Source organism: Myotis nattereri, assembly GCF_964212035.1.
Source record: "Myotis nattereri genome assembly, chromosome: 7".
Lineage (NCBI taxonomy): Eukaryota > Metazoa > Chordata > Mammalia > Chiroptera > Vespertilionidae > Myotis > Myotis nattereri.
In genome coordinates, this window is record NC_138082.1 from 40,665,623 (window position 1) to 40,688,567 (window position 22,945).

General features: G+C 37.2%; 2 protein-coding genes across 7 annotated transcripts; one reads left to right on the forward strand and one right to left on the reverse strand.

Moving 5' to 3' along the window:
• The first annotated feature begins 1,499 nt into the window (after window positions 1-1,499).
• FKBP7 (FKBP prolyl isomerase 7) lies at window positions 1,500-15,806 on the forward strand. 5 transcript variants are annotated; one of them, XR_013996260.1, is made up of 5 exons: window positions 1,500-1,877; window positions 3,583-3,734; window positions 6,787-6,901; window positions 8,163-8,296; window positions 14,029-14,692. XR_013996260.1 is itself a non-coding variant. In XM_081096402.1 (4 exons), the coding sequence occupies exons 1-4, from the start codon at window positions 1,669-1,671 to the stop codon at window positions 14,188-14,190; spliced, it is 654 nt and encodes a 217-aa protein (XP_080952528.1). In that variant the 5' UTR covers window positions 1,511-1,668; the 3' UTR covers window positions 14,191-15,105. The 5 variants fall into 5 exon arrangements, 3 of the variants coding, with proteins under 3 accessions (XP_080952528.1, XP_080952527.1, XP_080952529.1); XR_013996261.1 differs by having other exon boundaries at window positions 1,564-1,877; window positions 8,166-8,296; window positions 14,029-14,342; XM_081096402.1 differs by lacking the exon at window positions 6,787-6,901 and having other exon boundaries at window positions 1,511-1,877; window positions 8,166-8,296; window positions 14,029-15,105.
• Window positions 15,807-16,689: 883 nt separating this feature from the next.
• PJVK (pejvakin) lies at window positions 16,690-22,708 on the reverse strand. 2 transcript variants are annotated; one of them, XM_081096405.1, is made up of 6 exons: window positions 21,759-22,708; window positions 20,945-21,123; window positions 20,285-20,426; window positions 19,148-19,265; window positions 17,342-17,440; window positions 16,690-17,123 (listed from the first exon to the last, which is right to left on the reverse strand). In XM_081096405.1, exons 3-6 carry the CDS (start codon window positions 20,354-20,356, stop codon window positions 16,831-16,833), a joined length of 582 nt encoding a protein of 193 aa, XP_080952531.1. In that variant the 5' UTR covers window positions 20,357-20,426; window positions 20,945-21,123; window positions 21,759-22,708; the 3' UTR covers window positions 16,690-16,830. The 2 variants fall into 2 exon arrangements, with proteins under 2 accessions (XP_080952531.1, XP_080952530.1); XM_081096404.1 differs by having other exon boundaries at window positions 20,945-21,140; window positions 21,759-22,015.
• Between the last annotated feature and the right edge of the window lie 237 nt (window positions 22,709-22,945).

The window sequence follows — 22,945 nt, forward strand, 5'->3', positions numbered from 1 at the left end:
TTTCAGATTTATGGAATTTTGCAGGGTTTCGGCAAAGCAGATGTGACATGCTCAGTGTTGTGGCTTTTCTTAGCATCCCTGAGGGAGCTAGAATGACATCTCCCCTTCCAGAACCTAATCAAGGCCTCAGCCTTTCTGGTAAAAACTCTTTGGATATTCACTTGGCAATAAGGTGAACTGATGAGTTGATACAGAGATGGGTAGTTGGAGAGGTCATAAATCAACTATAGTTAGATGTTGATACAATCTGAGCGGTAGGTGTAAGCCCACGGTGATAGTAAAATTCAGCTTTTTCTGTATGTTCGAAGGTTTTCCATTCTACAGCGTTGAGAGGTAAAGCTGGCTCTGTGCCAGGCTTCACTGAATCCCTCATGCATACTGGCTGTGAGATTGGAACAAGACGCCCAATACTGACGGGACAGGAAGCCCTCCCCTTTCAGTCATTGGATTTCCACTTCCTGTGGTTTCAGTCATCAGAGGCCAACCACGGTCTGAAAATATTACATGGAAAAATCCCAGAAATGAACAAATCATACGTTTTCAGTTGTGCCTGTTCCCAGTAGCCGGATGAAATCTGCTGTCCTGCTCCCTCCTGCCAGAACAGGAGCCATCCCTTTGTCCAGCACATCCATGCTGTGGTACAGGATATTTCCAAAGAGAAAGAGAGAGATCACATTCACATAACTTTTATTATAGTCTGTTGTTTTAATTGTTGTCTTATTAGTTATTAATCTCTTAATGTGCTCAATTTATTAAGCTTTATCATAGGTTTGGATAGGAAAAATATATATAGGGTTCAACCCTAGCCTGCTTTCAGACATCCACGGGGTCTTGGAACATATCCCCCCAGGATAATGGGGTATGAGGATACGAGGGGACCACGGAGCCTCGTTTCTCCTCGTGCGATGTGAATGATTACCGACTGGCAGAGTTGGTAAGAAGAGCGACACTGCGCACCTCTCCGAGCCCTGACATCCAGGGCGGCCCCAGGGGTGGGGGACAGTAACGCCAACGCAGCAGGTAGGACCCGCGGGGGGTGCGCTCCGCGGTGGGAAACGAAGGGGGGGAGCAGTGCGCCTGTTTCCTCGCCACCAGGCGGCCTCCGGGCCGTGTGTGGCTTAGCCCGGGGCCTTCCAGGACACCCCGGACACCTCCCCGATGCCCGCCAGTTCTCTGGGGGCCTGCAGAGAAGCCTGTTATGCCCAGAAACGACAACCATATCCACTGACTACACCCGACCCGGGGCTGTTGGATTTCGTCTTTTGCCAGTTTCATTTTAGGAAACGCCAGCTTTGCTACACGAACCCTGAGGAAACGGCTGTAAAATCAGCGGAGCCAGCGAGAAGGGGTGCAAGTAAGCGATCAGTGTTGCCTTAGAGACTGATGCCCGCCAGCCAAAGCGCCCGGTGCCAGAGGGACACCGCCCGCCTCTGACTGGCAAGATTCCCCAGCTGAGCCTGCCGCGCGGGGGGCGAGGGGGGGGGGGCGGGGGAGGGGCGAGTGTGGGGAGGCGGGACCCCCGCGCCGCGCTGCCCCGCCCCAACCCCGACCCTTTGTGACGTAAGACAATGCTGCCACGCGTCGGAACTCCGCTGCCTGGAGGAGCACAGGGCGCGAGTGACACGCGGGAGGGAACGCAGCGGTCCTCCGGGGCCAACTCCAGGAATCATGCATTTGTTGCTCAGATTAATCGTTTTCTTTTACGTGTGGGGCATTTTTACTGCTCAGGGACAAAAGGGAGAGGAGCGCACAGAGGAAGTGAAAATAGAAGTTGTGCATCGTCCAGAAAACTGTTCTAAGACTAGCAAGAAGGGAGACCTGCTAAATGCCCATTATGACGGCTACCTGGCTAAAGATGGCACGAAATTCTACTGCAGGTAGGAAATGCCGCGGACCGCTGTCACGTCCAGTTGATGCGCAGAATCTAGCCTCCCTCCAGCATACAGGAGCTTAATTGGTTGGTTGGTTCGTTGGTTGGTTGGTTGGTTCTTGTTTTTTAACAGTAAGAGTTGAGGCTTTTATTCCTAAGGGGGAAATCAGATTAGATGCAATAGTTCTCTATGAAGCTAAATATTACTTTCTAAGTTATTGAAAATGTTGACCAAGAAATTATCAAAAAAGAGACTGTGGCCCTGCTGGTGTGACTCAGTAGTTAAGCCTCGACCCATGAACTAGGAGGTCAAGGTTCAATTCCCCTGGGGTGGAGGGGCAAAAGCCCCTGTTGCAGGTTGCAGGCTTGATCCTCAGTAGGGGGCATGTAGGAGGCCGCTGATCAATGAGTCTCATCATTGATATTTCTATCTCCCTCTCCCTTCCTCTCTCTGAATCAATGTTTTTAAAAAAATACACGATGTCCACACACACACACAGCCGACCATTCCCTTGGGACTTACGGAAGTAAGTCAAGGCACAGTGTGTAAGGATGTTCACACTTTTCCTTTGCCAGTTGGAGTGTCTTTACAGAGGGTTGGATAGGGTAGTTTAAGGGATTTTGTCTGGCCTTCAGAAGCTCCGTATTTACAGACTAGGGGCCACTTTCCAACTGTCAAGAAGACACACAGCAACTTTCCCTGATGACTTCTGGGCCCTGTGTCCTCCACCTGACCCCTCATCCCATGACTGCCTACTCTGATTTAATTAAAGGCTTACTACTCAGAGGGAGAATGTCTTTTCTTCATCTGTGCTATTACCTATAAAGATAGAACCTGGGGAAAGTGAGTTCTTTCTACTGAGAGGAAAACAGAGAAATTTAAGAAGAAAGGGTACAAATTTTAAATAACTTTAAAATACTTATGTGGCTAAAACTGCACCATCATTTTTTAGAACAAATCCAAACAGGTTAAATGTATTATTTGGACAAGCCATGCAGTTAGGTAGGGGCAGAAGGCCCATTAAAAAAGTTAACTGTTGAGTAGTTTTTGTGAAAACAACAAAAAGAAAATGAGCCAAAACCGGTTTGGCTCAGTGGATAGAGCGTCGGCTTGCGGACTGAAGGATCCCAGGTTCGATTCCGGTCAGGGGTATGTGCCTGGGTTGCGGGCACATCCCCAGTGGGAGATGTGCAGGAGGCAGCTGATCGATGTTTCTCATCGATGTTTCTAACTCTCTGTCTCTCTCCCTTCCTCTCTGTAAAGAATCAATAAAATATATTAAATTTAAAAAAAAAAGAAAAGAAAATGAGATGACAAATCGTACCTCATTCTGGCTATTATGAGGTAAGTTTGAGCCAAACACCCCACCAGGGGGGGTTCAGAATGAGATATAGTATGGGAAGAGAGATGGTTAAAGAGGACTCCAATTGTAATATAACTAAATGCCCAGCAGTATTTTTTTAATCCTCATCCAAGGATATGTTTATTAATTTTTAGATCGAGAGGAAGAGAGAAACATCGATGTGGGAGAGAAATATGAATCGGTTGCCTCCCTTATCACCCCAACCAGTATTGAACTTGCAACCTTTTTGGTGTACAACGGAACAATGCTCTAGCCAACTGAGCCACCCAGCCAGGGTGCCCAGTTGTTTTTTAGTTTGATTTCATTTTTCTTGAAATCAGCTTACCTAAATGTTGCTTTTTATTATAGCCGGACACAAAATGAAGGCCACCCCAAATGGTTTGTTCTTGGTGTTGGGCAAGTCATAAAAGGCCTAGACATTGCTATGATGGATATGTGCCCTGGAGAGAAGCGAAAAGTGATAATACCCCCTTCATTTGCATATGGAAAAGAAGGCTATGGTAAGATGTTTTAATATTTATTCCTCAGTCTCAAAGAAATATTTCTACACCCATGTTCATAGCAGCACTATTCACAAAAACCAAAAAATAGAAATAACTCGTGTTCTTTAACAGATGAATGGAGAAACAAAATGGGTATTTACATACAGTGGAATATTATACATCCTTAAAAAGGAAAGGGAATTCTGGCACATGCTATAACATGGATGAACCTTGAGTACATTATGCTAAGTGAAATAAGCTAATCATCAAAAAACTAATGCTATATGATTCCACTTTAACTAGGTACCAAGAGTAGTCACATTCATTGAGACAAAAAGAGAGAGTTGTGTCAGAGCCTGGGAAAAGGGTGGAATAGGGAATTGTTATTTAATGGGTATAGAGTTTCAATTTTGCAAGATGAAGTAGTTCTGGAGATTGGTTGCACAACAATGTGAGTATAGTTAACACTACTGGAGTGTACCCTTAAAATGGTTATACTGGTAAGTTTTATGTTACATGTATTTTCTTCTAATTAAAAAATTTTCAATCTCTCAAAAAGTTCAAATAAAATTTAAAAATCATAGAGGAAATAATTACAGAACTATAGGGTACAGTAAACTTTAGCTGTATCTATTCCAGTCTAGCCAGCCTCCTGTTTTTACATATAAAGAAAATAACGACATTGTTCAAATATAGATCTCTGGCCAATGTTGTTCTTCCCACACAGTGTTAGCTCTCATAATGATCATGTATATTTTATAAGCTCCACATTTGTCATATTTGTTTTTAGCATAATGTTTATTTGTTTTTTAACATAAATGTAAATATAAATAGCACATACCTTTGGATAAGCATTACCAAAGTCAAATCATAAAACTTGGGAAGCTGAAACATATGACTTTGGAGTAAAAGGATAGCACTGGAACATGGTAAAAAGAACATCTGAAATAACTGTTAGTCACCATTACCCAAACTTAGGAGAAGCCTTGAAATGTGAAAGAACTGAACTGTGTCTTTCAATATCTCACCTATATTTAAAGCCTGGAGTGAGATCTGAAAAGCTAGGTAAGGCAGTAAAATAGGGAAAATGTTTGCAATACATATGAGAATTCCTGATAACAAATAATAAAAATGACCTACCCTTAGGAATACACAAGTATATAAACAAGTGGCCCACTAATAACAACAAAAAATACAAATAACCTTTAAGCTTTTGAGAATACTAAATTTTATACATAATTAACGAAGGTGAAATTAAAACAAAAGTGAGACACCAATTATGTCTTTCCTAATCTGCAAAGACATAAAAGTTAGCAAAGGTTTGGAAAAAACAGTAGGCTCATGCATTATTGCCGGGAATGTAAATCATTCTAACTCTCTGGCAATTTCTATCAAAATTTAAAATGCATATTTTCTCTGACCCAGTAGTTCCATTACCATGAGTGTGCACAAAAGTATATATAAAAGAATATTCATTGCAGCCTTTTTTGGTAGCAAAAGACTGGAAACTACCTTAGTATCCATCAGTAGGAAATCAGTTAAATAAATCATGGTATATCTATAAAATGGATTATTGTTCAGCCAGTAAAAAGAAGCTGTGTACAATGCAGAAATGATTTCCTATCCTCAATGAGCTTATATGTACGAGGGAGAATCTCTCATATGCATCATGCTTCTAGGTAGACTCTATCTGGAAAGATACACAGTCATCCAATGACATGAAGTGGTCCTGGGAAGGTGGCCTGAGGGTCAAGGATGAGGAGATTTCTTCTCATTCTGTAATATATTGTACTGTTTAAATTTTTCACCGTGTGCATCTATTAATTTTTCCAAAATTAAAATTTTAAAAGACACCAAATTAAAAGTGGAGCAAATAGATGAATTTTAGAAATGGGCAATCTGTCAGAGGGAAAGTTTTGATATTTCATTCTCAATTAAGTCCTTGCTTCCTATTGCCGTGTAAGGATGCTAAAGAATCTTTAACACCTCTTCATTCTATTTAGAGTCCTTGGTAACTCCACCTCTTTGAAATATTGAGTATATAATTAAAGTAATTAAAGGTTAATTTTCTCCAATAAAATATTGTCATTAACTCCCAAATATTTCATTGAAATGTCATGCCCTCTTTGAGGCTGTTGGTTTACTCTTTAAGAGTAATGATTCCCTCGCCTCTTCTTCCCAGCAAGAACAAGGGATCACTGCTTAAAACTGGATTGGAGGGAGGTTAGTGTGCAAGTCAGACCCAGTCAGACTTAAAATTTCTCAAGAGACAGTTTCAGATAAATACAGCTTCGTTTTCAATGCTTTTTTACCAATCATTTGATCCCAACAAAATAGCTCCCCCTGAACCGTAATTTGTATATTCTATTTTTAATTGAAGAGGAAGTGAGAAGAGAAATAAAAATTGAAGGTAAATAAAATTGAATGCAATACTTGTCCTAAAAATGTTGTCATAGGTTGAAGCCAATTCTAGGCAACATGATAACAGGCGACGTTTACCTTTCAGTCTCTTTAATCTCATTTTCAGAGTTTCCCTTTCTTGTGTTGTCCCATCAGATGCCTCCACATTCTGCCTACTACCAGAGCACCTGCTTCCCTATCAGCCTACACCCACATCCCTCATCAATAGATGCTCATCTAGAGTCCTATTACCTTAAGGCAAATGACTACTTAGTTTATCCTTTTTGTAAACTAATTTATGCTTGAATGACTACACAAGCTGCCTAATCTATTATTAAACCAAAAACCCTTGCTGTGGAGATGTGGAAATTTGACTTGAAGTTGGTTCATATTCAATTTGAAGTGTCTCCAAAAAATATAAAAATAATGAATTTCACTAGTAACACCACCAACACTTTCATTTTACACATAGAGGAACTGAGGCCCAAACAAAAGTGTGTTGTTTAGAATGTAATTAACTGCAAGTTTACCTGCACTATAATAGCTTGGATTAGATTATTTAAAAAGTTGCAGTGTAGACCATAAGTAAGTGCTTAACAAAACTTCTTGATCAAATAAGCTTTTAAAAATAAGTTATTAAGAACTAACATAAGTTATAACTTTGTTTTAGGTAGTACTTGAAGAGGTCTTTCTTCTGCACAATATCCTTGCCTCATGTCGCAGAACACCCCTGCATGTCTTGAAATGCATGTGACTTGTTTGTGCTTTAATTAACAGTACATGTGGTATGTATAGATTCTTCACATTAACTCCTATGTCTTTGATCTACTTCTCTAAATACAAATAATTCTATAGCAAATGCACATTTCTCTTCTTTATACTTTAGTTTTTTTCAAGAAAAAAGAAGAATTGGCAATGTTTTCTTTGTTTATAGTAGAATTGTTCAGAAACTTCAACCTGTAATATTTTTTCTTAAGAAATTTGAATTTGTATTTGGAATTTGTTTTTAATTATTGTTTTATTATAAGAAGATCGTAACTGGACAGAATAGGAATGGGTTTTAAAAAGTGATCATTGAGTCAATCTCTAGCTCTTTTACTATAAAATCAGGTAATAGGTGCTACTTTGGTTGGGATGGTCACATTAGTCATGTGATGCACAGGAAGATTCTTCTATGTCCTGGCTTTGAGATGACTGATGATGGTCTCTCCTTTTGGCTGTAACTTTAAAATTCTTTGGAATATATAAGCACACTAGCAAGAATTCTGTGTGTTTTTTTTTATGATAGAAATTACTATTTTCTTAAAAGAACAAAATTAGCATTTTAAAAATAAAGGATAGTTGTCATTCATTCAACAAATATTTGAGTGATAAGAATCAGGCATTCTGAAAGACTCTAGGAATCTACCAGTGACACACATCACCCACTCACTGCCTCTTGCAAGTCATTTCTACAGGTTATTTTAATGAAAGAACATCTGAAATAGCCAAAGCCTACTACTGAAATCATCTGTGATATCAGTTAATAGATTAACTTTATTAAGGAGATTTGTTTAACTTAATACTTAAAATTTTTTATTGTTTAGAAATTTCTTCATAAAATTGTTACTGGTTTATTTTGTCATTACACTTTATATTTAATATCTATAAAGAATTTGAAAGATAAACACATTGATATATATTTTTTATTTATGCTCCCAAATAACTATACAAAATCATTTTCTAAAAGATTACTGATCTATGCTTTGAGATTTTTCTACCCAGGTATTTCTTCTCTGTACCAGCTCTCTCCTTTAAAATGATGGGTATATTAATAAAAATTATATGATTTATATTTATTTTCATTTAATTAGGGAATAATAGTCCTCTAAGTTCTTAGAACTGACTTGATTTAAAAACATATGGAAAAAAATTCTAAAAAGTATTTAGAACACAATTTTTATAGATATAAAATAATATAATCATAATGCTGTAATGGCTACTTATGAATAAATATTTGAACATTATCTTCATGTAAGTTAAACTGTTAAAATGTATACTTTTTAGCAGAAGGCAAGATTCCACCTGATGCAACATTGATTTTTGAGATTGAACTTTATGCTGTGACCAAAGGACCACGAAGTATTGAAACGTTTAAGCAGATAGATACAGACAATGACAGGCAACTCTCCAAGACCGAGGTAATTTAAACAGATTTCATGTGTACAGTCTAATTTTTTATCACATTTTAAGTACATTTTTGTTACAACTCTTATTTTTTTACTTCTACTTAGTATGGACTGATTACTTAGCTTTTAATAGAAGAGCTGGTTACAAAAAAAGTCGGAGCTCCAAGAAGAAAATATGCTTTTTCAAAACAAAACTTAGTCATTCTGTTCAATTTGTTTTCTCCCTACAAGAGGGCCATTACAATACCATACTAATCTCTAGGAGGCATTTCCAGCCTCTAGACCAGGGGTGGGCAAACTTTTTGACTCGAGGGCCACAATGGGTTCTTAAACTGGACCGGAGGGCCGGAACAAAAGCATGGATGGAGTGTTTGTGTGAACTAATATAAATTCAAAGTAAACATCATTACATAAAAGGGTACGGTCTTTTTTTTTTTTTTAGTTTTATTCATTTCAAACGGGTCGGATCCGGCCCACGGGCTGTAGTTTGCCCACGGCTGCTCTAGACTATAGGAGCAGATCTCTTTTAAGCAGCACTGTAGGAATGTCTAACAGGGCAAATAATTCCCACCTCCTAGGACTGTGAGGATTAAATACATGAGGTTATGAAAAAAGCTAGCAAGAATTTAAATTGTGGAAAAACTAAGATGGCGGCATAGATAAACACCGGGAAATAGTCGCCTCCCACAACAATTGAAAATTAGCCCAAAGGACGGAGCAAACATCGTCCAAAACAACAGGAAGGCTGGCTGAGTGTAATTTCTACAACTAGAAGAAAAGAAAAGCACGCTGAGAGCCAGAGGAGCTGCGGAGGCTGAGTGCAGAGGTACGGCGGCGGCGCGGGCGCGCAGAAAGGGGGTGGCACCTGAGGACGTGGCTGTCTTTTTGAATCACAAGCTCCCGACTGCTCTGATCTCCGGTTCTGGGAAGTCTCTGGGGACTTAGGACTCATACGGGGAGAGGCGGCTCTCTCAGGCGGCAGCGGGCGAACTTGAGGGCCGCTTTCCCTCAGAGGTGCTTGCAGCCGTTACCGGGACACTGAGACGCGCGACTCCGGGCGCGGAGAATCAGCCATTGCTTCTTTCTATGCCCTTTGACTCCCTGAGACCACGCCCCACCCGGGCTGCGGCAGAGGCTTTTGCATGTGAATGCCCCAGAACTTTGCAACCTGATAATTACCTAACTGCAGCCAGGCCAGCCAGACCCGGAACTTCCAAGAGAAGGCCCAAGGCCCCGCAGCGGCTTGCATTGCTTCACAGCTGAGCCTCTTCGTAGTTCCTGCTGTGTGGCCTCAGGCAGGGGCTGAATTAGCACCTCCTTAGATCCAGGAGCCACTGTACCCAGTGGTCAGAGGGGTACCATTCTCCCACTTCAGACACAGCTGCTTCCCACAGCCAATTGGCCTGGAGGTCAATTCCTCCCAGTGATCCTACAACAAGCGAGGCACCAAGAGTGCACCAAGAGTGTCCACCCCAGGTAACTGGGGAGGCTGAGCCACTGGGCCCTACAGGACACCTGGCGCGCAGGGCCACTCTATCAACACAGGGAAGCAGCCAAAATGCGGAGACAAAGAAACAGGTCACAATTGGCAGAAACGGAGGAGGCCAGATGACTGGATATAGAGTTCAAGGCCACGTTTATAAGGTTTGTCAAGAATTTTATGGAAACCGCCGATAAATTTAATGAATCCCTCAAGGAGTATGGTGAGACCATGGAGGTCATGAAAAAGGACCAATTAGAAATTATGCATACACTGACTGAAATAAAGAATACTTTACAGAGATCCAACAGCAGACAAGAGGATCCCAAGAATCAAGTCAAAGATTTGAAATGCAAAGAAACAAAAAATACCCAACCGAAAAAGAAAAAAGAAAAGAGATTCAAAAAATATGAAGATAGTGTAAGGAACCTCTGGGACAACTTCAAGCGTACCAACATCAGAATTATAGGGGTACCAGAAGGAGAGAGAGGGCAAGATATTGAAAACCTTTTTGAAGAAATAATGACAGAAAACTTCCCCCACCTGGTGAAAGAAATGGACTTACAAGTCCAGGAAGCGCAGAGAACCCCAAACAAAAGGAATCCAAAGAGGACCACACCAAGACACATCATAATTAAAATGCCAAGAGCAAAAGATAAAGAGAGAATCTTAAAAGCAGCAAGAGAAAGACAGTCAGTTACCTACAAGGGAGTACCCATCCGACTGTCAGCCGATTTCTCAACAGAAACCATGCAGGCCAGAAGAGAGTGGCAAGAAATATTCAAAGAGATGAATAGCAAGAACCTGCAACCAAGATTACTTTATCCAGCAAAGCTATCATTCAGAATGGAAGGTCAGATAAAGAGCTTCACGGATAAGAAAAAGCTAAAGGAGTTCATCACCACCAAACCAGCATTATATGAAATGCTGAAAGGTATTCTTTAAGAAGAGGAAGAAGAAAAAGGAACTCTTACCATTTGCCACAGCATGGATGGAACTGGAGAGCAGATAAATACCACAAGATCTCACTTATTTGTGGAATATAATGAACAACATAAACTGATGAACAAGGACTGATCCAGAGACGGAGAGGCATTGATTGGACTGTCGGGCCTTGGAGGGAAGGTAGGGGAGGGTGGGGGCAAGGGGGAAAGATCAACCAAAGGACTTATATGCAAGCATATAGGCCTAACCAATGGACACGGACAACGGGGGGGTGAGGGGGTGAGCGGGGAGAGGGGGGGTAGAGGGTACACATATGTAATATCTTAATCAATAAAAAATATTAAAAAAAAAATCAATTCAATAAGTAGTGGTATTACTCTCAAATAAAAGAAATGCTTACAAAGTTGTTTACTGCTTGAGATGCAGTAAGATATCAAACAAACCAATTTTTCTTTAAGTTCTTAATAAAAAAAAACCTAAAAAAAAAAAAAAAAAAGAATTTAAATTGTGTGATTGGAAAGTTAGTAAACAGGACCCAGGAGTTCAGCTACCTAGTTTCTGCATCCCAGTTAGTCTTATATATGAATTGAGGAATTAATAAAGATCTTGTAATAATATTTTTTCATACTTTCTCAGTACCAGGTATAGTTATAAACCCAGTAGTGTGTGACCTTGACAATATATGAGGTAGACACTATTGGCATCATCTCCATTTTATAGAAGGTGCAAATGACACCCAGACAGGTTGCTAAGTAACTAGCTTAAGGCCACAGCTGTAAGTGGCAAAACCAGACTGCAAACCCAGCAATCTGACTCCACTACTGTGTTCGTCATCATGAGTCCACCCTGCCTTTTTCAGGGACTTGACATCATGAATGTTTCAAGGCTAATGTTTATTTCATTAAGTCTGGTGCCTTGTCTCCGCTCCCATTTGGAGGCAGTTTAACATGCATACGAGTGATATCACTTAAATAATAAAAGGCAAGTGGGGTCCAGCCGGGTGTGGCTCAGCACTTGAGCATAGGTCATGAGTTTGATTCCCTGTCAGGGAATATGTCTGGGTTGCCAGCTCAATCCCTAATAGGAGGCAGCCTATTGCTGATTCTCTCTCATCATTGATGTTTCTCTCTCTCGTCCTCTTCCTTGCTCTCTGAAGTCAATAAAAATATATTTTAAAAAATAAAGAAGCAGCAATCACTTAAAAAAAAAAATAGGCAACTGTGTCATTGATTCAAGTGATAAAAACAGTAAGACCCTTTTCTGTTTCTTTTTCTCTTGCTTCTCCAATCGTTTGCCCACCCTAATTCTACTTCCTCCTCCAAGATCTTAGTAAGGACTTCTTCCGGAAGCTCTTTGATTGATCAATAACAGAAGAAGGATAAGAGAAGGGGAACATGCCCCTCTCCCTAAGAGTAGCGATTAGAGGCATGGCAAACTGTTCCCCGTACAATACTGTCGACTCATCACCCTTTTTAGAACAAACAGCAGCTGCAGATGAATTCACATAGTACTCAAGAGTTCAGCCTGTGCACACAGGCCACTCAATATCACCTGTACACCAACAGACACGTTCTTGAGTATGAATACTCCTCAGTAGACGGTAAGGGATCTTCAGTTCTTTTCTGAAAAATAGAAGTAGAGAAAGTCCAAAATAGAGATCTGCTTACCTACATTTTGCGCAGATTTGCCTACATTCTTGGGTATCAGGGATTAGCTGCATTATCACTAGATAGGTAAGAGTGATTTTAACATGCTCGATTTTCATAACAATCGCTATCTTTCCTTGACCCCTGTAAACATGACTCTAATGTTCACGTCAATTCTACAGTGTAGATTCTATTTCCTTCCTTTTTTTCAAATACATTTTTATTGATTCCTTCCTTTAACAGATGACAAAACTGAGGTTCAGAGAGGTTATTTATCCAAGACCACACAACCTGTACATGGCAAAGCCTAGATTTCAAACATGAGCTAAAATAAACTACTTTCTTCATCATCAGAGAGATTTAGTTATTTCTTCAGTTTAAGTCAGGTGGGGGAGTAGGGGAATCCAGCGTTTTTAATAAATTACGAAGTGGAAATAGTATGGACCCCATTGCCAGCAAAATTATGCACTACCTTTTTGTACCTCTTCACTGCAATGTATTAGAAAAGTACATTTGGATAGTTGACAATATTGATGAGGAAAATATATTTTATTTATTTAGAAACTGAGGAATATTTTATGCTATTTAAAATTTTTTATATCTACATAGGATTTCTAAGGCTCACTTAGAAGAAAATGTATCTTCATCATATAGGACCAAGGTCCCATTTGAGAACAGTTGATAGATCCATTAGTCATTCTAATTAAAGTCTACTAGCTAAGGATTGCGTTTGGGATATGGATGCTAAAAACCTCTCAGGGTTCAACTTTAGCCTTTACATATACTATTGCCTCTACAATGCCCAGCTGAACGTTATTTCTAGATCATTGTGCATTTATTTCTTTATTATATATTAATGCTTTCTAATGGAAATATAATTGAGTCCCACCACATCTTTAAAAAAAAAAACAGATGAAATTATTGTAATGATATGTTTTGTTTAATTCAGTATATCTAAAATATTACCATTTTACATTAAATCAATATAAAAATTACCAAGTTATTTTTATTACCTTTAAAATTTGTTGTGTATTTTACCCTCATTTATTTAATCATATTTCAAGTGCTTAGTAGTCGTCTGTGGCTAGTAGCTGCTATGTTAGGCAGTGCTTATAATAATGTCTTTGCTTAGGGAAATATCGTATTACATAGAGAAAAAGAAATACTTCAGAATACCTGTTCTTTATTTGACATATTATTAGAGAGATTGTTGTAGTTTGTAGATTTGGAAGAACTATAGAAGCATAGAACAATTAAGAAAATTATAATTTAAAACCTGTGGTTGGTTTTATTGATTATGCAACATATTTATTAATTTTAGAGATCATAGAAACACCAATTTGTATTTTATTCATTAATGAAAATCCTTGAGAGTTTTCTTTGATAATGTGGACAGTGTAGATTATTGGAAAGCATTTAGTCTCAACAAAATTCAATTCATATTAATCTTTGAACATATACAACTAACCATCTATAACCTCAGGGGAAGATTGGTTTCTCTCCAGAGAATTGCTTCAAAGGTTAAAAAAATAAGACCTCAAACAGCTTTTTAAAATTTTATTTCACTTATTATAAGCATTCTTCCTTATGAGTTTCTTTGTGAAACATTTCTTCAAAGTTACTAGAAATGTATTGTGAATTCTTATTAATGAAATGTTATTTTGGCCCTTTAGATAGATCAGTACCTGAAAAAGGACTTTGAAAAAGATGATAAGCCACGTGACAAGTCATATCAGAATGCAGTTTTAGAAGATATTTTTAAGAAGAATGACCATGATGGTGATGGCTTCATTTCTCCCAAGGAATACAATGTATATCAACATGATGAACTATAGCATATTTTTATTTCTCAATTTTCTTAGCTGCTTACTCTACTTTATGTATAAAACAAAGTCACTTTTTCCAAGTTGTATTTTCTACTTTACCCCATGAGAACATATTCTGATCTCAATACATGTAACTTTGGAATAAATGTGAGGTTATTTTGCAAATTTAATTCTGTGAACATGAGTTGCAGCACCATCAAGAGATAGGAGGACATCTATGGCAAAATCTACAAAACTCTCCCCAACTCTAACCTAACAACATGTGCACATGTTGTAAGTAACCATTTTTTAATGTTTTAAATGTTTAAATGCCCATATTTTTAAATTTTTCAATAGGGACCCAGGAATTAACATTTCACTGTTTATACCTCTCATAGCATACGAGTAGGTAGTAGTATGTAAAAAGCATAGAACTGAAGAGTCTAGTTTTGGTGTGCATGCAGGAAAATATAAGTTGTATAAAACCCTGTCCCACAGAGAGCCTCAACACAGTCTCTGTACTTTCTGGTGCAAGCTTCTGACTTTATATATTTGTTCCAATGGGGACTTGTTAAAGATGTTTGATCAAATCGTGCCTCTTATAGCAGACATAGTACAGTCTGGACTGCTCTGAGTCTGGTTCTCCTTTAGACATGATGATAAATGTGCCGCTCCTCTTCCTTCTCATAGGCTTTTCTATCTACCATCCCTAACTTTTTGTCTTGATTTGAAATTGATGTCTTGGTATTGCTTAGTTTTCAGTTCCTTCTCTCTAGTATCTCCATCCTATGTCACTTCATTTCACAATGATTTTGTTATTAATCCTGAGTGAACATTACAAACATGCCATTAAATTTTTGATAAATGTATAGAATTTATTTTACACATGAGGATACATAAATATCTCTCGGAACTATATGTTAAATAAATGTTTTAAACATTTTCAAAGGAGAAAAGAAATAAATGTACCATGGCAATTTTGTGTCATGGTCACATCATGACATGGTACAACTTGTGGAGAAAAAGAGGTAAGAGATGCTGTAGATGCAGTTGGTACCAAAGAAAGGGCACGTTTATTGGAGCATGTAAGGTTTAGCCTACTGCGTGTGTAGGAAGGAATGGTCAGGCTGTAAATAGCTCTATTCAAAACAGGTGAGTTCAAAACAAAGCTTTTCCATTTTCTGAAACTTGCTCTTTCCAAACCGTGTATCTTTTAACCTCTTTCTATATACTGCCAGAAATTCTGTTACTTAAAAGGGTAGGGATAACACAAAACCCACCAGATTAGTGGTGTCACATAAGCATAACACAGAGTTTGACACTTCATAAAACAAAAACATTTACTAGTTTTTCTTCCTGCCAATATTGCATCATTCCTCTGCCCTATTTTATAACTTTTTCACTTGCTTAGTCAATTATTAATCTCTTTACTTTCTTCAGAAAAACCTGCTCAGTGGAGTAAACTAAGTTGGTAATATTATGCTTTGGTTTGAAACTGCACCCACTTTCTTTATATAAAAAAGTCACTAGACCCTTGTTTGGTCTGTATCCTCATATTTGCATTTGAATCATATACTCTGTCTAAAATAAAATACAGTGACAAAAGATATAAATGGAAATTATCAGTTAATACAAACTATAATTCTAACCTTTTTGTCCTATTGTTTTTAAACAAAGTGCCTTTCAACTTATCTTTTAAAAGATTATAGTTGATGTTAAATGAATACGGAGATTGCTTCTGAAACTAATCACACTTAAATAATTAAAAAATAAAATTTTAATCATTCTACATGCTTTAGTGCACAAGTAGTTCGTATTCATGTGATTGCATTATGCCTTCATAGGCATATACCTAGTAATGAGTGATGTAATTATACACTGTGAGTTCTAGAATTTGAACATATTTTTGCGGTTATTTTCATAAGGGTATATATAGTAAATTTAGGTGGTTTATGACAAATTTCAGATGTCTTACAGAGTAGATGAAAAAGATTTCTTAGAACTAAATATGTTAAAATGTTTTAAACATCTTCAGGGGAGAAAAGAAACATTTCCTAGCTGTCTTAACTTTAAAATGACAGCAGTGAGTTTTATAAAGCCACAACTAGAGAGCTTATGTCCATAGCAGCCCATTACTACTATCAGTCACCCTGGTAACTGTACACAATGCCCCACACTGAGCTCAGTGTGCTTGTAACTTGATACTGCAATTAAGCACTTAGGTTACATTAAATTATTAACACATTTTTCTCATTTTACCAGAAATAGGGCAATAGTTAAAGCACCATGAAGTCGCCTCTTTTGCACTCTTTTCATCTTTAAATGTTAATTAAAACCCAATTAAAAATAAAGTTGGTATTTCAAAAAATCTCTATGTAAAAAGTTACCTAAATGATAAACTAAATCCCTAAAATACTTCTAACGTGAGTGGCAGATTTTATGGAGAAGCATCTACATTCTTAATTTTATATTTAAGCCTTCTTTCCATATAAAAATATTAACCTTCATACAAGTTATGAGGAGACTGTTATCACCTCCACTTTATACATGAAGAAAATGATGCCCAGACAGGATAATTTCTTTCCCTCTTTAATTTGCCACAATTCATTTTGGAAAGGTATGTGGCACAGTTGCACCTTAAACACCAGCAAAGTGCATTCATTTTTCATTTTATTTCATTCTCTTGTGCCAAATATCAAAACAAGGAACTGCATGAAGTCTCACGTACTTCTGCCCATCGACAGAGCACTGAAAGCACCCATAAACCGTCTCCCTTTTTAAGTTCCCCATCCCACAGAGTATGCAAGGTCCTTTTGGAATGTTGTGATTAAGTAAGTTAACACGGATGTGAGTCCCCTCTTTGAGTGAAATATCAGTCATGCTGAAACGTTTATCATAGTAGTCAGTAAAAAGGTCGTCTAAGTAAAGCTGGGAACGAGAAATGACGTCCATCACTCTTCTATCTAAAGACAGAAACAGAGAAATGTGTCAGAAGTCAAATAAAAAACAACAACATAGAAGCAAGCTGCATTTATAACCATGTGAATCTAAGCCATCAGTCATGAAATAATTTGGCTTTTAAATTTAAATTCTTAACAGGATTACTAATAGACAACCTCAAGTATTGATCCCAGAAGAAAAAGAATATATTTGAAATACTCTTCAATGGACATGGACATACTTCTTTCAAATAGTATGTTTCTCAATCTGTAGAGCACGGCAAACGTTGCTGTCTCTTCCCTTTCAAATCCTCCTTTTGACACTGAAGTGACACAAAGGTCTATAAAAGAAATTTAGAAGATGTTATAAGTTGAACTCAGATTTCGTGGTTGATGAGTTCTGGTACGTGACTTCACTGTATTTGTTTAAGTTAAATTTTACATATTTTTAGGAAAGGTAACATTCACATGGTACACAATTCAAAGAGCACAACAAGGCAGTATAGTGACAAGTCTCTAGACTACTCTGACCCCTGCCTCAGTTTTCCACCCCATAGGTCACCGTGTTAACTTTCTTGTGTATATTTCCAGAAATGTTCCATCTATTTTACATACATAAAATATATATATATACACACACATACACATAAAATTCTTTAGGCTCAAAATGTTATATATTACACACATTTCTTTCAAATAGCTCTTAGAGATTATTCAATGTCAGGATATGTAGTGCTTCCTCATTCTTAGTATTCCTTTGTATGGATGAACCATTATGAGCACCACGCTCTAACCAACTGAGCTAACCGGCCAGCGGCTGATGAACCATTATTTAACTAGTTGCTGATAAAAGATCTTAAGGTTATTTCCAATCTTCTACTATTATGAACTGAATATCCTTATCTCCATATCATTTCACACATGTAAGTATGTATGTTAAATTCATAAAAGTGTAAGTAAAGCTAAGTATATGGACATTTTAAATTTTGATGGATATCAGTTCAGACTCCTATCAATATACATAATTGTAAAAAACCTACACCCAAAGGGTCCCAAAGAGAATTTAATTTGCATGTTTTGTTTTGTTCCTGGATCCCGAGTCCCTCTTCCAATAGAACTGCAGAAACAAACATAAACAGGTCTAAAAATGTTTATAAATTACCACGGCCAGAGGGCTCACTTGCCTGGTTCTTTGGCCTACACCTAGACTTGAGCTGGCTGGCCTCCTAACCTTAAAGGTCTGTAAAATATAGAAATCTAGAATATAGAAATCTAGAGTGAGCCTCACTGAGGTATTACATAAGGTGACAATTTTAGGGGCAGTATTTGTACTTTTAACGTTATTTTTAGGGAGAGCTGGGGCGGGGCGGATCTCTGATAGATAAAATTAAAGTTGTCTTTGGGTATACTAGTTTGGGTGCCCTGACATCTTCAGGCATCTTACTGTCTACTTACTCCTCTATTTGCCATAATAAAAAACTACCTATTAGAAGGCCATGTATTACCTCCCCATATGTCAAGGAATACTTTTGTCAGTGGACTGCATTTTAGCTCTTATCTGTAATTGTAAGTGGGGTGGTGGGAGTCTGTAGCCTTTACCAAGAAGAAGAAGAAAGGTACTGGGTAAGTAGGGAGTGGAGGGCATTTCCTAGCTACTTCATCCAAGCATAATATTGACAGTGCTGCCCAGAGGTGTGGCTCAGTGGTTGAGCATTGACCTATGAACCAGGAGGTCATGGTTCGATTCCTGGTCAGGGCACATGCCCCGTTGGGTAGCGGGCTTGATCCCCAATGGGGAGCATGCAGGAGGTAGCCAATCAATGATTCTCATCATTGATGTTTCTGACTCTCTCCTCCCTTCCTCTCTGAAATCAATAAAAATATATTTTAGAAAAAAGATTGACAGTGCTGAGAGCATCACTCTTCTATAATTAAAGAGGCAGTGGTGAGAGCATCTCTCTTCTAACCTTAAAGAGAGAGACAAAGCGAGAGAATTAAATTCTTAAAAATGTAATCAAGTCCGTGTTTCATGCAAGTCACTCACTCACCAAATACACCATCCAAGTAAATGAAGAGTTCGAAAACACTGAAAGCTATGGTTGTGTGTGCTGGGAAAACAATAGCTTTGTCCCTTCCCCTGGGATTCTGTTCATCCATAAAATGAAACTATATTAAAAAAAAAATAACATCATTAAGGAGCATAACATGTAAGGATAGCTTTTTGGAGGAACTTAACATTTCCTTCAATCCGATCAAAAGGAAACAAACAAAACGAAACACTTCTCCAAGTAAAGAATTATCCTACTGGAAGTAACTTCATAGCAGAGTTCCACATGGTCCAATGGGATCTCGATCTATATTAGGAAATAGCACTCACTTATTTGGTATTGGAGCCAATGATTAGTGCTACCACAATAGCTAAGCTCTCTGGCATAGAAGCCTTTGTCTTTCAACTGCAAACCAACTGTGTTTAAGTACTAGAGCTTTTTTTAAGCCTACCCTGTCTGCTGTTCCAAAGCCCCCAAAACTTTCAGCAGCTTTCCAAAGCAATCACCAACAATTAAGATCATGCCCAAATGATCCAACGTTAAACAATTTGGTGAGCAGCTAAATGGAGGCTTTATTTTCAAAGACTTGAAAAGGTTATCATTGAACCCTGTCTTTCTAACATTTAGAAATCAAGTCATTATTTGTGAATGACAAGGACAAACATAATAATTGAAGTAATAAACACAATTACTTTTAAGACTTTTAAAAAGATTTAACATTGAAGTATGTTTAGTCACTGACAATATTATTTTAGAAAAATTATTATAAAAATATAAATTCAACTTTTAAAATTTAAGTATAAACTATATCACTTAAAAATATCAAAGAATTCAATAAAAGTATTTAATTTTTATTCTTAATACAGTATTTAAATAGCAATAGGAGGGACTCTAGTATGCATATTATTTCAGGAGGACTAGTATTCTGTTTTCATTATATGTGTTTACAATCCAAATTTTCTTAGTTTTTTTTCACATTCTAATACAAAACCATTACTGTGTGAAATCCTATATATCCTTGCAGTTCTTTAATCTCAACATTTGACAAAATACACAAGTCCCATTAGAATTTGAGTACTTTTTAAAAAATTCCCTTGCAGCCTTCTAATAAAAGAAGCCTCATGAGTGTGGCTTTACCCGCATGGACTCCCCACGAATTCCAGCATGCACAGACAGTGAGCACTGTCGTGTGGTTCGAATGCTTTCCATGACAACACACAATACTGCCTTCCTGCTGCTCCTTGACTGACGTATCAAGCTGTGGTCAAAATTAATTTTTCTAAAATAAACAAGAGAGACAGTCACAAGAATCTATGGCATCTGATTACGTATCATCCGACACATTTTTTGCTGTCATGTATTACTCATTCACAGTCTACCTTAACTAAAAGTAAATCAAGGCAGGCTTACAACAAATCAGAAAGTATGCTCAAAAGAAATTTAATAATCTGCCTCTCCGTTCTAATTTCTTAAAACATCTTATTATAGGAGTCTATTGGAGAGACTCGCTCAGCATATTTGTTGCAAGCAGATTCCTGTATTCTTTTAATCTAATAATTTAGCAAATGTGTTCATATCCAAAGCAATTTTGTGGAACAATTTAAAATTGTCTTTAAACCAAATGATTTTGGATATCTACTCCTATCAAAAGTTTGGGTATATTACTAATTTGCATTATTTCAAACAAATACATTACATTACTAAAACGAACCTGAATGTTTTAATAATTTATAATGAAGTTTATATAATTAAAAAAATTTAATGAAAACACTGCAGTATAGTAATTATTATACTGACCGTGAACTAATTTCCTTGAGTAATGTTGAAACTTCCACTTCATGTTTAGTTACTACACCAAATGAAGCTTTTACTGCAACAGAATCTGATCCAGTAACGTTAATCCCAACATCATTCACAATATGGTTGCCTCGCCTTCCATAGAGTGAAACATCTGATTCATCTTCATAATTCAGTAACTGATAAGATGAAATACCTTTTTTAAAAAAGGAAGTTAATATTTTTCAAATGTCACTAATTATTCTAATGTAGATTACATATGGTAACACATTAACTTACTATTTAAGACTTCATTACCCACCTGTTAAGAAAGGCAAAGTTTCAAACCAAGATTAAAAATAGTCATTCAATTAATTAGAAAACAAGAAGAAATAAATAGCTAGAGTACTTCAAATGAACTCAAATTCAACAGAACTTCTTATGCATCAAGATCCACTGGATAGTTGAAAGAAAAACAAATGCTTTTAAGAAATAATTTGTCTCAATGTCCATTTATTTTCTAACCAAGTCTGTAATATATTTCAGTTTGCCAACTGTAATAAGTAAATCATAGAAAAATAAATACAAATTATTTTCATCTCATTTGACCATGTGAGATAGGTAAGATTAAATAAAACCTCCATTTCATAGATGAAGAAATTTATTACTATGCCATTTTCTAAGCTGATCTGGTTAAAACAATTTATAAAATAATTGAAATAAAATTATACAATAATCTTATAAAATAGGTTTGAAAGTTATTCAATCAATAAAGATTTGATACTATTACAAACTTCAGGCACTTAAGTTAATCATAGTAATAAAAGTTGCTTACCAGCTGAAATTTCTCTGTCTCCTAGAAGAATATCTTTCAGTGTAAAAGGTGTCGAGGTAAATTTATATCTAGGAAACAGAAAGCATCGCTTCTTTTTCACCACCAGACTTAGAGGTTGGTATTTGTCCGCTTCACTGAGGCTTGGAACAGGAACTAATCTCCCTCCATCTCCAACTTGCTTGACAAAGCTCTTGGTAGCAGCCGCAAACATATTAATATAGTATCCAATTATCCATCAACTGCAACCCTCTGATAACAAATCCATATTTGCAAGGAAAATCAGGCACAAATCTAAGCCTTACTTGATTTTAAATATAATTATACACTTTAAAATACAAAGCATGGTTCCACCAAGTAGTTTACAGTGTACAGTTCACAACACTGCCTCCCTTGGTGTGCTCAGGTGATGAATTATAGATCAACAGTGTAAAGTGATATACTAAAAGTAAGTCTAATTTGGAATTACAGTCGGTAGCACTAAAATATACACAGAAAACTAATAAGTTAAAAATGCTAGCAATGTCCTTAATGAGGGTCAAGGTTAATCGTTTGCCAGTTTTGAGGGAAACAGCCCTATGGGAACAATGCAATTAGGCACTAACATTAGCCTGGACACCAGCTACCCTGTACCTAGTCCAAAGGGAATTCTGCCACAAGTCCATCATGCCAACCCTGGCAACAGAAAAGTATTGTTTTGAATCCGTATGGTATACAGTTTATTGTTTCAGCATTTCATTCATTGTCCTTGTATGATTACAGCAAGTGATTATTATCAAGAGTCACAGACTATAAGGAAACAAATGTATGCAGATCTTTATAAAATGCTGAATGAAAACCACATCACATATAAATAACTGTATAAACATGTAGGTTTCTTACTCTGAAGCTGGCGCATGGACATCTCTTTGAAAGGGGAATCCTACTGTCTTTGTTTTTATTTTGTTTCATCATTATTCCAGTAACTCAGCCTTTAAAGAGAGCTACATAAGGATTTGGCTTGTTTTTTTAAAGGAATTTTGTGGCTAAAAATACACTTTAGAAACAAATCTGAGTGCTGAAATATTGTATTGCCATAGTTAGGTGGCTAGTAACAGACACAATACATATATAGAGGCGGTAGGGGGAGGAAGAATAGGTTAATTCAAGACTCAATAATATAAATCAATTTGATTAGATTCTGGACATTT

Excerpts from the sequence above, each read along its gene's own strand:
- PJVK (XM_081096404.1), bottom strand. The coding sequence starts at position 21,969 with ATGTTTGCGGCTGCTACCAAGAGCTTTGTCAAGCAAGTTGGAGATGGA. Across the intron at positions 21,141-21,758 it reads AGACAGAGAAATTTCAGCTG|GTATTTCATCTTATCAGTTA; the intron begins GTAAGCAACTTT and ends TTTTTAAAAAAG. Across the intron at positions 19,266-20,284 it reads TTCGTGGGGAGTCCATGCGG|TTTCATTTTATGGATGAACA; the intron begins GTAAAGCCACAC and ends TTTTTAATATAG.
- FKBP7 (XM_081096401.1), top strand. The coding sequence starts at position 1,669 with ATGCATTTGTTGCTCAGATTAATCGTTTTCTTTTACGTGTGGGGCATT. Across the intron at positions 1,878-3,582 it reads GGCACGAAATTCTACTGCAG|CCGGACACAAAATGAAGGCC; the intron begins GTAGGAAATGCC and ends TTTTTATTATAG. Across the intron at positions 8,297-14,028 it reads GGCAACTCTCCAAGACCGAG|ATAGATCAGTACCTGAAAAA; the intron begins GTAATTTAAACA and ends TTGGCCCTTTAG.